General features: G+C 51.1%; 1 protein-coding gene across 1 annotated transcript; it reads left to right on the plus strand.

The window, feature by feature from the left end:
- Positions 1–3,963: 3,963 nt before the first annotated feature.
- Kirrel2 (kirre like nephrin family adhesion molecule 2) lies at positions 3,964–12,388 on the plus strand. The gene is made up of 15 exons (XM_069999019.1): positions 3,964–4,015; positions 4,183–4,332; positions 5,112–5,261; positions 5,443–5,603; positions 6,077–6,227; positions 7,019–7,124; positions 7,227–7,375; positions 7,677–7,804; positions 7,885–8,017; positions 8,523–8,623; positions 8,757–8,976; positions 10,092–10,190; positions 10,467–10,567; positions 10,818–10,883; positions 11,997–12,388. Exons 1-15 carry the CDS (start codon positions 3,964–3,966, stop codon positions 12,330–12,332), a joined length of 2,103 nt encoding a protein of 700 aa, XP_069855120.1. The 3' UTR covers positions 12,333–12,388.
- Positions 12,389–12,837: the final 449 nt, after the last annotated feature.

Here is a 12,837-nt window from a genome sequence, read left to right on the forward strand (position 1 = left end):
CTCTCTCATCTCTGTGCATTACATGTTTGAACCTCAGTCCGCCTTTAGCTAGTTCTCTCTCTCTCTCTCTCTCTCTCTCTCTCTCTCTCTCTCTCTCTCTCTCTCTCTCTCTCTCTCTCTCTCTCTCTCTCTCTCTCTCTGTGTCAATCATGGGCTTGAGTTCTGGGCCTGGGCACTGTCCCTGAGCTCTTCATCTCAAGGCTAGTGTTCTACCACTTGAGCCACAACACCACTGCTAGTTTTCTGGTGGTTCATTGGAGATAAGAGTCTCACGGACTTTTCTGCCCAGGCTGGCTTTGAACCACAATCCTCAGATCTCAGACTCATGAGTAGCTAGGATTACAGGCATGAGCCACCTCTCCTTCTTTGTACACATATCTCTGCTCTCTCTTAAAGTTTTTATTTATTTATTTATTGGCCAGTCCTGAGGCTTGAACTCTGTCCCCGAGCTTCTTTTGCTCAAGGCTACCATTTGAACCACAACACCACTTCTGGTTTGGTTTGGTTTTTATTTTATTATTTTAATTTATTAGAGATAAGAGTCTCACCAACTTTTCTGCCTGGGCTGGCTTCAAAACATGAGTAGCTAGGATTACAGGTGTGAGCCATCAGCATCCAGCTGCTTTTCAAATTTTTGGAGTCTCTTTTCATTTCTCCCACTCCTGCTACTCCGTGCTACTCCGTTTGTCTCTCATATACCCAGAGATCAATAAATATTCATTTCTCAGTCATCCTCTGCCTGTGCCTTTTTCTCATTAGTTTCTCTAGCTCTGAACCCTGACTCTGATTCCTGAATTTTAGAACCATATGTTGACACACACACACACACACACACACACACACACACACACACACACACACACACACACACTCACTCACATGGGATAAGCTCTTTGGGCCTGCTTATCTCCTGTGGGACTTGCACCTGTTCATTTGCTCCCCCTTTCCTGCTATCCCCCCACCTGGTCTTTTTCCCTCAACGTCCATTATTAACTTCTTAGGGCCCCCCCACCCATATTTCCTTTCCCAAATGTTCTGCCCAACCCTTGGGAAATGGGCGGAATACAGACGTGGGGAAAGGGGGTGTTTGTCATGGGGCCTGAACCAGATGGTGTCTCTGGGGAACAGGGTGTAAAGCTGCGGTTGCTGAGACCTTTAATTAGCACAAACCTATTCTCTACCTTGGCTGTTTTCCTTCTCAGCATGCTCCTGGGACCACAGGCTCTCTCTTTCTCTTTCTCTCTTTTTCCATACCCCTGGCCCCAGAGAGCAGGAAGGGGAAGTCTGTCAGGTATCTGGAAAAACAACTCCATCACCTGACTTCCTCCCCCAAACCCAGGAGTCTTAAACCCATGGCCATGTTATTTATTTATTTATTTTCAGTCATGGGGCTTGAACTCGGCCTGGGCGCTGTCCCTGAACTTTTTCACTCAAGGCTAGTACTCTACTACTCTGAGTCATAGACCACTTCTGATTTTCTGGGGAGTAATTAGAGATAAAGAGTCTTGTGTCCTTTCTTTTTTTTTTTTTCTGCCGTTCCTGGGGATTGAACTCAGGGCCTGGGCATGGTCCCTGAGCTTCTGTTGCTCAAAGCCAGCACTCTGCCACTTGAACCACAGCTCCCTTTCTGGCTTTTTCTGTGTGTGTGGTACTGAGGAATCGAACACAGGGCTTCATGCATGTGAGGCAAGCACTCTACCATTAAACAATATTCCCAGCCCCTAGCCCTTCTTTTTAGAGACCCAGATCTTGAGCTGGGCGCCAGTGGCTCACACCTCATACCTGTCATCCTAGATACTCAGGAAACTGAGATCTGAGGATTGCAGTTCAAAGCCAACCCCAGTCAGGAAAGTCCATGAGACTCTTATGTCCAATTAACCACACAATACACACACACACACACAGCCAGAAGTAGAGGTATGACTCGGGTGGTAGAAGGTCAGTTTTGATGGAAACGCCCAAGGGAGAGTAACCAGGCCCTGAATTCAAGCCCCTGAATAGCAGCACACACAAAAGAAGAAGAAGAAGAAGAAGAAGAAGAAGAAGAAGAAGAAGAAGAAGAAGAAGAAGAAGAAGAAGAAGAAGAAGAAGAAGAAGAAGAAGAAGAAGAAGAAGAAGAAGAAGAAGGAAGAAGAAGAAGAAGAAGAAGAGAGAGAGAGAGAGAGAGAGAGAGAGAGAGAGAGAGAGAGAGAGAGAGAGAGAGAGAGAGAGAGAGAGACCCAGATCTCCAATCCTCTCCCTTCCTCCCACTGGATTTAGGGCAGATGTTCACTGTTTGTTGATTTTTCAAATCCTCCTGGGCCTGTGTGGGGGTGGGAGGGAGATTGGTGGTTAAATCCACTAATACTTAAGACTAGATTTTCTAACCCTTTTCCAACTGGACTAGAGGCAGCCCTTCCAGGCACCCAGACTTGAGGTGATCACAGCCAGCAGAGATCTCTCTGAACCTCCAGTATTTCACAATCCTGGAAAGCCAATCCTCTGAGAATTAGGGATGCACAAGTCTGAACCCAAGAATAATGAGAGTCTTGAGTGTGGACTCACAATCCTTACAGGTCCAGGAATGTCAGACCGAGGGTCCCAACTCCCTATCCCCACCGCCCCTTTTCAAGAAACTCAGCATCCCTCCCACCTGCTTGGCCAGCTGCTGTGGCTGCTGCTGCGTGGGAACCGCCCCGGCTGGAGCCGTCAGAGCAAGCTGCCGGGTTCCCAGCCTCCCGGCCTGAGCCCTGAACTCCAACGCTGCCGCCTACCAGCCGTCGCCGGGCAACCATGGGATGGGACGAGGGGCCCCAGACGGCAGAATGGGGAGAGGGGCTGAGGGGGTCCTGGGAAAGGGAAAGGCTGGGGGTGGGAGCTGGGAAGGGGCCTGGATTCATAGATCTTAGGACGTGATCGAGCAAAAAACAGAAAGAAAGAAAGAAAGAAAGAAAGAAAGAAAGAAAGAAAGAAAGAAAGAAAGAAAGAAAGAAAGAAAGAAAGAAAGAAAGAAAGAAAGAAAAAGAGAAAGAATGAAAGAAAGAAAAAGAGAAAGAAAGAAAGAAAGAAAGAAAGAAAGAAAGAAAGAAAGAAAGAAAGAAAGAAAGAAAGAGAAAGAAAGAAAGAAAGAAAGAGATGAGCTGTAGGGAGCTGAGTCCCTTTTTTTCTTTTTAGGGCTCTTAGCTGATGGCTGGGGTTACTCAGATGCCCTCTCCCCGACCCTGCCAGACCCGGGGGAGTGCTGGGCCCCGCCTCCCCAGGGCAAGGAAGCTGGTGAGGCCCCAAGGACTCCCATTTATAGCTTGGTTTCCACTCAGTGCCAATCCCTCCAGGACCTGAGCTGAGCAAGTTTCTTCCATTCTCTTTCCTCCTCCTCCGCCTCCTCCTCCATCTCCTCCTTTTCTTCTTCTTCTTCCTCCTCCTCCTCGTCCTCCTTCTCCTCCCTTATCTCTTCTTCATCTCTTCTCCATCTATTTTCTTCTCGTTCTCCCCCCCCCCCGCCCCAGCAGGGTGCAGGTGTCCAACCCAGACGAGACCCTCCCCACACCCCCTCTCTAGACCCAGGTGTTGCAACTCCCACACCCCCAATTGGTCTGAGGGGGCGCGCCCGCTGCGAAGACCCAGGGCCTTTGTGGCCCTCATTCATTCGGGCCGTGGGAGTTTCTCAATGGGAAAGGGGCGTGTCTTGCGGGAAGCGGGGCGTGTCCTGAGCTGTTGGTGGGCGTGGCTATTATAATCAGGTCACGCCCGGCGCCCCTAGCCAACCTGCTAGAGTTTCAGAGCATCACCGGAGCTGCAGAGAAGCAGACTCAGAAGACTTCAAGCCACAGACAAGGGGTGCTTCCAGGACTGAAGAGTGGGGGGGGGGCGTAATGAAAGGGGTTTCTGCTTTCACGTGGTGAGCAGTGTGCTGCCAAGAGCAGCTGGAGAGAAGCCAGAACCACCGCAGAGTCTGGGAACCTTGGGGGTTCCCACACATTCAGGATGCTGGTCCCTGTCTTCCTTGTCCTTCTCTTCTGCTTCCAGGGGCACACAGGTACCTGAGGGGGATGGGGGGGGCGGTTGATGGCTAGCTACCGCTTTACTGGGGAAAAGGAGATTGAGAGGGCTTGGATGGGAACTCCAGAAGCCTTGAGTTTCTGGGGTCCTGAATGAGGGATTTCTCAGCTCTGCTCTTCTCTCCCCGACCCCTTATTCCCCTAGGCCCTGCTCCCCATTTCGTGCAACAGCCGGAGGACCTGGTGGTGGTGCTGGGAGAGGAAGCCCGGCTGCCCTGTGCGCTGGGCGCATACAGGGGGCTTGTTCAGTGGACTAAGGATGGGCTGGCTCTTGGGGGTGAAAGGGATCTTCCAGGTGAGGTTACCTATCTGCCCCCCCAACCCCCACGGCTCCCCAGCGGAGGGGCTGGGCACTGGAATGGGACTGCTAACTGTCTTGTCTCTGAAGTTTCTCTGGGTAACATTTTCAACTTCTGAGAATTGGTGGATGGAGAAACTTTGAAAGTGACGCCATTTGAGGATTATTACTTTTATTGTAAAATAGTCTCTGACTGCCTAAAGCATAGTAAACATATAAGTGGACAAGTAATTATAAAGTAGAGTAGGTGGTTGTTCCTGTAATCCTAGCTACTCAGGAGGCTGAGATCTGAGGGTGGAGATGGGAAGTCAGCCAGGGCAGAAAAATCCACTAGACACTTCTCTCTAATTAACCAGCAAATTGCCAGAAGTGGAAGTGCGGCTCAAGTGGTAGAGCCATGAGAAAATGAAGCCCCAAGTTCAAGCTTCAGTACTTGGCACAAAAAGAACAAAGTAACCAATACTCAGGTCATTGTTAACTTTCCAGAATCCTCAGTTGCCTCCATTCCACCCCTAACCTCATAACCAGGAGGTTAGTATCTAACCTATTTTTATGACAGTCATTTTCTTATTATCCTTTCTGACTTTATCAACCCAAGTTTGTAGTGGCTCTATATTGAGAGGGGTTAGAGTCTCTTTGGACCTGGCATACACTTCATAATGGTGTCTTATTATAGAATGAATGAATGGGCCAGTTTTCTAGTTCTGGATGTCAGGAATGAAGACTTGTAGCCAGGAACTCACAGCTATGTTGTGACTTCTTTTCCTTGGCTCTAGGGTGGTCTCGATATTGGATTTCAGGGAAAACCACCATGGGCCAGCATGACCTCCACATCAGGCCAGTGGAGCTAGAGGATGAAGCATCATATGAATGTCAGGCTACTCAAGCCGGCCTCCGATCACGGCCAGCCCGACTGCACATATTGGGTGAGGACTTAATCTACTTGTCTCTTGTTAGCCCAAGGTAGGGGGTTGGGGGGGGGGCAGTTTACAGCCAGCATGCGCTTGGAGTATCAGAGACCGCAGAGCCCAAGGGAGTGGTTAGTTGGTTCCGAAATCAGGGTCTCAGCACTCAGAATTTACTTCTGATCCAAGATCTACCCTGCAGTACCCCCAGAAGCTCCCCAGGTACTGGGAGGCCCCTTTGTGTCTCTGGTGGCTGGAGTTCCTGCAAATCTGACCTGTCGGAGCCGTGGGAATGCCCGTCCCACCCCTGAGCTGCTGTGGTTTCGAGATGGGATCCGGCTGGATGGGACCCCCTTACACCAGGTCAGGATACCATCCCTTTGCCAGTCCTTACCCATTCAGTGGGGTCCAGTCTAATCACAGGCTCAGCTAGAGAAGAGACAAGGAGGTGAGAGGGGAGGTTGAGCATTGGGACCCTTAGAATGGGATCCAGGATAAAGACTCCAGGGCCAGACCACCTGGGTTCACATCTTGGCTCAATCTATTTGTGAATTGATCTTAGGGATTCTATTTCACTTCTGTCCCTCGGGAACACGTATTCCCCCATTCACTCAGGATGTAGACCTCCTGAGTGCTTCTCCTTAGTTGTCCCCATTTCTCCACCCAGGCCCTTTTCATCCATTAGATCTCTCACTGGCCGTATCACCCCCAGTCTGTCACAGGTTAAGAAGTCAATGGGGTAATGGTGGACTGAACAATACACATAATGTTTAGGAGAGTGTCTAACTACTGGATCTTAGGAGCTGATGGAGTCATTAGTGTGCTATGTCCCTCAGACCTTGTTGAAGGAAGAGACCACTGGGTTTGTGGAGAGCACCCTATTCCTGACCCCTTCTAGCCATGATGATGGAGCCACTTTGATCTGCAGAGCCCGGAGCCAGGCTCTGCCCACAGGGAGGGACACGGCTGTCACACTGAATCTGCAGTGTGAGTACAGTTGGTCCTGGGGTGGGGTGGGGAGGAAAATGGGGCAGCAGGGGTGGGGGGGAGGGAGCCCAGATTCTTAGGTCTAAGAAAGAAGGGATGCACCTAAGGAGAGCAGAAGCTGGAGCTGGGACTCCTGGATTTGAAAAATGGGTTACTTGCCGGGCGCTAGTGGCTCACGCCTGTAATCCTAGCTACTCAGGAGGCTGAGATCTGAGGATCGAGGTTCAAAGCCAGCCAGGGCAGGAAAGTCCATGAAACTCTTATCTCTAATAAACCACCTGAAAACTAGAAGTGGCACTGTAGCTCAAGTGGTAGAGCGCTAGCCTTGAGCTGAAAAGCTGAGGGACAGTGTTCAGGCGCAGAGTTCAAGGCCCACGACCGACCAAAAAAAAAAAAAGAAAGAAAGAAAAGAAAAGAAAAATGGGTTACTTGAGGAATTAGGAAGATAGGAATAGTAAACCCAGACTCCCTGGCTCAAAGAGAGGAGGGAGTTGGGCACAAGTGGCTCATGCCTATAATTCTGTCTACTCAAAAGGCTGAGAGCTGAAGATCATGGCTTAAAGCCAGTCCTGGCAAGAAAGTGTGTGAGACTTTCAATTAAACCAACCAAAAAGCCCAAAGTGGAGGTGTGGCTCAAGTGATAGAGCACTAGCTTTGAGCAAAAATGCCCAACGGCAGTGCCCAGGCCCTGAGTTCAAGCCCTTGGAGGAGAACTAGAGATCCAGGTTCCTGGAGACTCTGAATGAAGGTGTTCAGATCTTGCCATGCTAACAATTACCTCACCCCTACAGACCCCCCAGTGGTGACTCTCTCTGTTGAGCCCCAGACCGTGCAGGAGGGAGAGAAAGTAGCGTTCCTGTGTCAGGCCACGGCCCAGCCTCCTGTCACTGGCTACAGGTGAGAAGGAAAGTCACCTTTCTCCAGCCAAGAAAGGAGCAGCCATGACCTTGGTTAGGGAGGATTGGGATCACATTAACAACAACACCTATACTTTTGCAGGTGGGCAAAGGGGGGCTCCCCGGTGCTCGGGGCGCGTGGGCCGAGATTAGAAGTCGTGGCAGATGCCTCGTTCCTGACTGAGCCTGTGTCCTGCGAAGTTAGCAACGAAGTGGGCAACGCCAACCGCAGCACCGTGCTGGAAGTGCTGTGTGAGCAGGGGCGGGGCGGTGGGCGGGGCTGACGTGGGCGGGGCTTTGGTGGGCGGGTCTTTGGTGGGCGTGGCTTCTGTGCCCAGGGGAAGCAGGTGGGGCCCCAATAGGATGTACAGGCAAAGTTTGGCGGTGCCAAAATGGGTCTAAGGTGTAGTGGACCCGGTGTTGTGGACTGGGATCCTGTACCTACCCCCCCCCACACACACACACACACTTGGCAAATGTTTCTGAGAGGCTGATGGCGGGGTGGTGGATGGGGAAGGGGTGCTTCATGTGAGCCCTTCTCTCCATCCTCCAGTTGGACCCATTCTCCAGGCAAAGCCAGAGCCCATGTCGGTGGATGTAGGGGAAGATGCCTTCTTCACCTGTGCCTGGCGTGGGAATCCATCCCCACGGATAACTTGGATCCATCGGGGTGGGACGCAGGTGAAGCTTACTCTGGGGCTTGTAGCCATCGCTGGTATAGCTCCCAGAATCCCACTGCTGATGTCCTTTCTCTGTCCTAGGTGCTGAGCTCAGGACCCACACTGCGTCTTCGGTCGGTGGGACCCGAGGATGCAGGCGACTATGTGTGCAGGGCTGAGCCTGGGCGCTCAGGCCTGGGAGGTGGCATGGCAGAAGCTAGGCTGACAGTGAATGGTGAGAAATGGGGTTTTGCAGAGTAGGTAGAGGGAGAAGATGGGAGTGGCAAGGGTTGAAAAGAACCCCTGTGTGTGTGTGTGTGTGTGTGTGTGTGTGTGTGTGTGTGTGTGTGTGTGTGTGTGTGTGTGTGTACATGTGTCAGTTCTGGGGCTTGAACTCAAGGCCTGGGCACTCTTAGCTTCTTCACTCAAGGCTGGTGCTCTACCACTTGAGCCATGCTTGACTTTTGGCATTTTAGCGGTTCATTGGAGATAAGAGGCTCATGGACTTTCCTGCCTGGGTTAGCTTTGAACCTTGATCCTCAGATCCCAGCTTCTTGAGTAGGTAGGATTACAAGCATGAGCCACCTGCGCCAGGCTTCAAAAGGAGCAAGACTTGTTAAAACAAGGGTGTGGCCTGGTTGATTGGAGTCCATAGAGTGTTGCCAGGTTTGGCCTGTCTTTATCCAAACCGCCTTTGTAGAGGTCAAGACCTCCCCTGAGTGGCCACAATCTCCATCCAGCTCCCCCAATAGTGACTGCCCTGCACTCTGCACCTGCCTTGCTGAGGGGACCCGCCAGTCTTCAGTGTCTAGTGTTGGCCTCCCCTCCTCCAGAAGCAGTGGTAAGAAAAAGTCCCCTCTACCATGACCCCCCAATGGAGATCTCTGACCTCTAACCTGGACCCCTGAAATCGTAACTTCTTGCCTCTTCCACTCTCGTCATTGATATCCCACCTTCTTTCTTCTTGCTCTCAGGTCTGGTCTTGGGATGAAGGTTTCCTGGAAACAGGGTCCCAAGGCAGGTTCCTGGTGGAGACATTCCCAGCCCCTGAAGTCCATGGGGGACAGAGTCCAGGCCTAATCTCTGTGCTACACATTTCGGGGACCCAGGAATCTGACTTCAACAGAGGCTTCAACTGCAGTGCCCGGAACCGATTGGGTGAAGGAGGCACCCGGATCCTTCTGGGTCGTAGAGGTGAGATACTGGACCAAACACCCCAAATCTGAAGATTTTCAAACCCCACAAGCCCAGGAATTCCTAGATTGAAACTGATTAACTTTAAAGCTCTCAAATGCAAGACACCCCCACCCCCAAGCAAACCCTTGGCTCCTTAAATTGCAAACTATGGGCTCCTTAAATCGCAACACATACCCCCAAACAATAAATTCCCTCAGATAAAAATACTAAACTGCTCACACTTCAGAAAGAAACACAAATATGGAAAATTGTAGAGCAAAAGACCTTCAAAAACTTACTCTCAAAACTAAACTCCAGCCAGGCGCCAGTGGCTCCTAGCTACTCAGGAGGCTGAGATCTGAGGGTCACAGTTCAAAGCCAAGCAGGAAAGTCCATGAAACTCTTTTTTTTTTGGGCGGCCATGGGGCTTGAACTCTGGGCCTGGGCGCTGTCCCTCAGCTCTTCAGCTCAAGGCGAGCGCTCTACCACTTGAGCTACAGCGCCACTTCCCGTTTTCTGGTGGTTTATTGGAGATAGGAGTCTCATGGTCTCTCCTGCCTGGTCTGGCTTTGAACTTCGATCCTCAGATCTCAGCCTCCTGAGTAGCTAGGATTACAGGCGTAAGCCACCAGCACCGGGCTTCCATGAGACTCTTATCTCCAGTAAACCACCAGAAAACCGGAAGTGAGCTGTGTGGCTCACCTTGAGCTGAAGGGCTGAGGGGCAGTGCCCAGGCCCAGAGTTCCAGCCCCACCAACAAAAACAAAAACAAAAACAGAAAAACAACTGAACTCCATGGGCTGGGGAAGTGGCCTAGTGGTAGAGTGTTTACCTAGCATGCACAAAGCCCTGGGTTCGATTCCTCAGTACCATATACACAGAAAAATACGGAAGTGGCCCTGTGGCCCAAGTGGTAGAGTGCTAGCCTTCAGCAAAAGAAGCTCAGGGACAGTGCACAGGCTCTGAGTTCAAGACCTAGGACTGGCAAAAACCAAAACAAAACAAAACAAAAAAACCTAAACTAGAAGACTACAAATCTTTGGAATTCCCCCGACTTGGTGATCTTTGAACCCAGGAATCCCAAACCCTAAGCCCCTAGTTCCACAGTTGGTCCTCCTCTCTACTCCCTGCAGACTTGCTGCCCACTATGCGGATTGTGGCTGGAATAGTGGCCTCTGTCACGACTGTCCTTATGGTCATCATTGGTGTGGCCCTTTGCTGCTGGCGTCACAGCAAGGGTCAGTGCTTTGAGCCCCACCTCAGCCTCTAAACTCCTATCCTCCTTCTTCCGCCCCACCTCCACCTCCATGCCCTGTTCATAATTATGGCCTGGGACCGGACTCGTCCCCAGTCTGGTCTCCAATCCTGAGCAGAAGCCCCACGCCCTTCCTATGCGAGGGTTCTCATTGGTTCTTAGCCTCCCCATCTTCCCTCTTTCCAATTGGTCTTCACAAACGGAGGCCCCGCCCACCACTTAATCCCACCTCCCACTGACCCCCGCCCCTTAGCCTCGTTCTCCAAGCAAAAGAACCTGGTGCGGATCCCTGGAAGCAGCGATGGCTCCAGTTCTCGAGGCCCTGAGGAGGAGACGGGCAGTAGCGAGGATCGGGTAAGATGCCAGGGTCCGCAGATGCAACTGTGCCTCAAGATTCTAGTCACACTTTAATATTGTCCTATCCTAACAGTGACACCAGATTCAAATGTCTCCCCTACCCACATACATATCCCTTACCCAATTATGTTCCCACCCCTCACCTTCTAGGTGTTCCCAGGCCATCCCTCCTGCCTGAAAGTCAGGGTGCAGGGGGTGGGGGCGGTTATTCCCTGGCCACCCCCTCTCACTTTACTTCCTGCCCTAGGGTCCCATGATACACACCAACTGCAGTGACCTAATTCTGGATGAGAAAGGGGCTTTGGACACTAAAGTAAGTGTTGAGTCTCCAACTCCTGGCTGTCTCCTCCGTTTTCATCCTGTCCTTCCTCCCTAGACCTGAGACCTACCCCAGCCTCCTGGGCCATCTGACCCAGCACTACAGCCTTTTTTCATCTCTACTGATGACCATAAATGGGTCTCAGCCTTGGGTTCCAGCTGGAGTCCTTGGCCCAACATTCTTCCCCCATCCATGTATGTCCTAGGCCTCCTGGTGCTTCTTCTTGGTTGTCTCCTGCACCCCAGCCATGAGCCCCCCCCCTTCTGTCCTCTTGTTTTGTGGCTGTCCTGGGGCTTGAACTCAGGGACTCAGCGCTATCCTGAGCTTCTTTTTGCTCAAGGCTAGCACTCGACCAAGTACTTGAGCCCCAGCTCCACTTCAGGCTTTTTTTGGAGGGGTGGTTAATTGGAGATAAAATTCTCACAAACGTTCTTGCCCAGACTGTTTTGGAACCACAGTCTTCAGAACTCAGTCTCCTGAGTAATTAGGATTATTGGTGTGAGTCACCTGGCTCTCTCCTGTCTTTTTTTTGGGGGGGGGGGTCTGATCATGGGGCCTGAACTCTGGGCCTGGGCGCTGTCCCTCAGCTCTTCAGCTCAAGGCTAGCGCTCTACCACTTGAGCCACAGCACCACTTCCGGCTTTTTTCTTTTTGCTTATGTGGTGCTAAGGAATCGAACCCAGGCCTTATGCATGCAAGGCAAGCACTCTACCACTGAGCCACCTTCCCAGTCCCTGTCCTGTCTTTTTTTGTTTGTATTTTGGTCAGTTGTGGGGCTTGAAATCAGAGCCTGGGTGCTGTGTCTGAGCTTTTTTTCACTCAAGGCTAGCCATCTAAGACATTGAGTCACAGCTCCACTTCTGGTTTTCTGGTGGTTCATTGGAGATAAGAGTCTCAGTTTTTTCTGCCCAGCCTGGCTACGGACTTCAGTCCTCAGATCTCAGCCTCCTGAGTAGCTAGGATTACAGGCAAGTGCCACTAGCACCCAGCCTATTTTGCCTTTAAATGTTGTTGTCATTTTCTAGGTCTATCACAATGCATCTCTCCACCCATGATCCTCACCCTTGCCCATTCACATACCTTACCAAGTTCCATTTGTCCCCTCAGGACCCAACCAATGGTTACTACAAGGTGCGAGGGGTCAGTGTGAGCCTGAGCCTCGGTGAAGCCCCAGGAGGAGGCCTTTTCCTACCGCCCTCCTCCCCACTTGGACTTCCAGGGACCCCAACCTACTACGACTTCAACCCCCAGCTGGACGTGATCCCCCCCTGCAGACTGTACAGAGCCCGGGCAGGTTATCTCACCACCCCTCATCCTCGAGCCTTTACCAGCTACATCAAACCGACAGCCTTCGGACACCCAGACTTGGGTCCTGGGACGCCTCCTTTCTCCTATGCTGCCTTCTCTGCACCTAGTCACCAACGGCTCCAGACTCATGTGTGACATCTCGCTGGCTGAAGAGTCCTGGGGTCTTCATAAAAGGTTGTCCAGGTTTCTGAGGAATCAGAACAAGATAACAACCTTGCTTCTCCCAGACTGGACACCGAAGGAGAGAACAAGAATTAACAATTGTCAGGATTGTTTACATATATACATATACATATATATACACATCTATACCCACGTATAGATGTGTATATATATATATAGTCAATTCCGCCAAGTGGGAGCAATATGGTCTCTATGCCCACCTATTCTCCTGTATAGAAGGTATTCAAGATGGCAGATAGGCCCCATTGCGAGGGATGAAAACAAGAGATGATGGGGGTAAGAGGTGGAAGTAATTACTAGCCAACTGAGTAAAGGTATTTCAAGATGAACCTCCATCATCTTGACAAAGGGAATATAGAGAAAAATCAAGATGAAAGACCTGTCAGGCACAGGTGGCTCACACCTGTAACCCTAGCTACTCAGAAGGCTGAGATCTGAGGATCGAGGTTCAAGGCCA

This window comes from Dipodomys merriami, unplaced genomic scaffold, assembly GCF_024711535.1.
Source record: "Dipodomys merriami isolate MVZ:Mamm:240054 unplaced genomic scaffold, mDipMer1.0.p SCAF_52, whole genome shotgun sequence".
Classification (NCBI taxonomy): Eukaryota; Metazoa; Chordata; class Mammalia; order Rodentia; family Heteromyidae; genus Dipodomys; species Dipodomys merriami.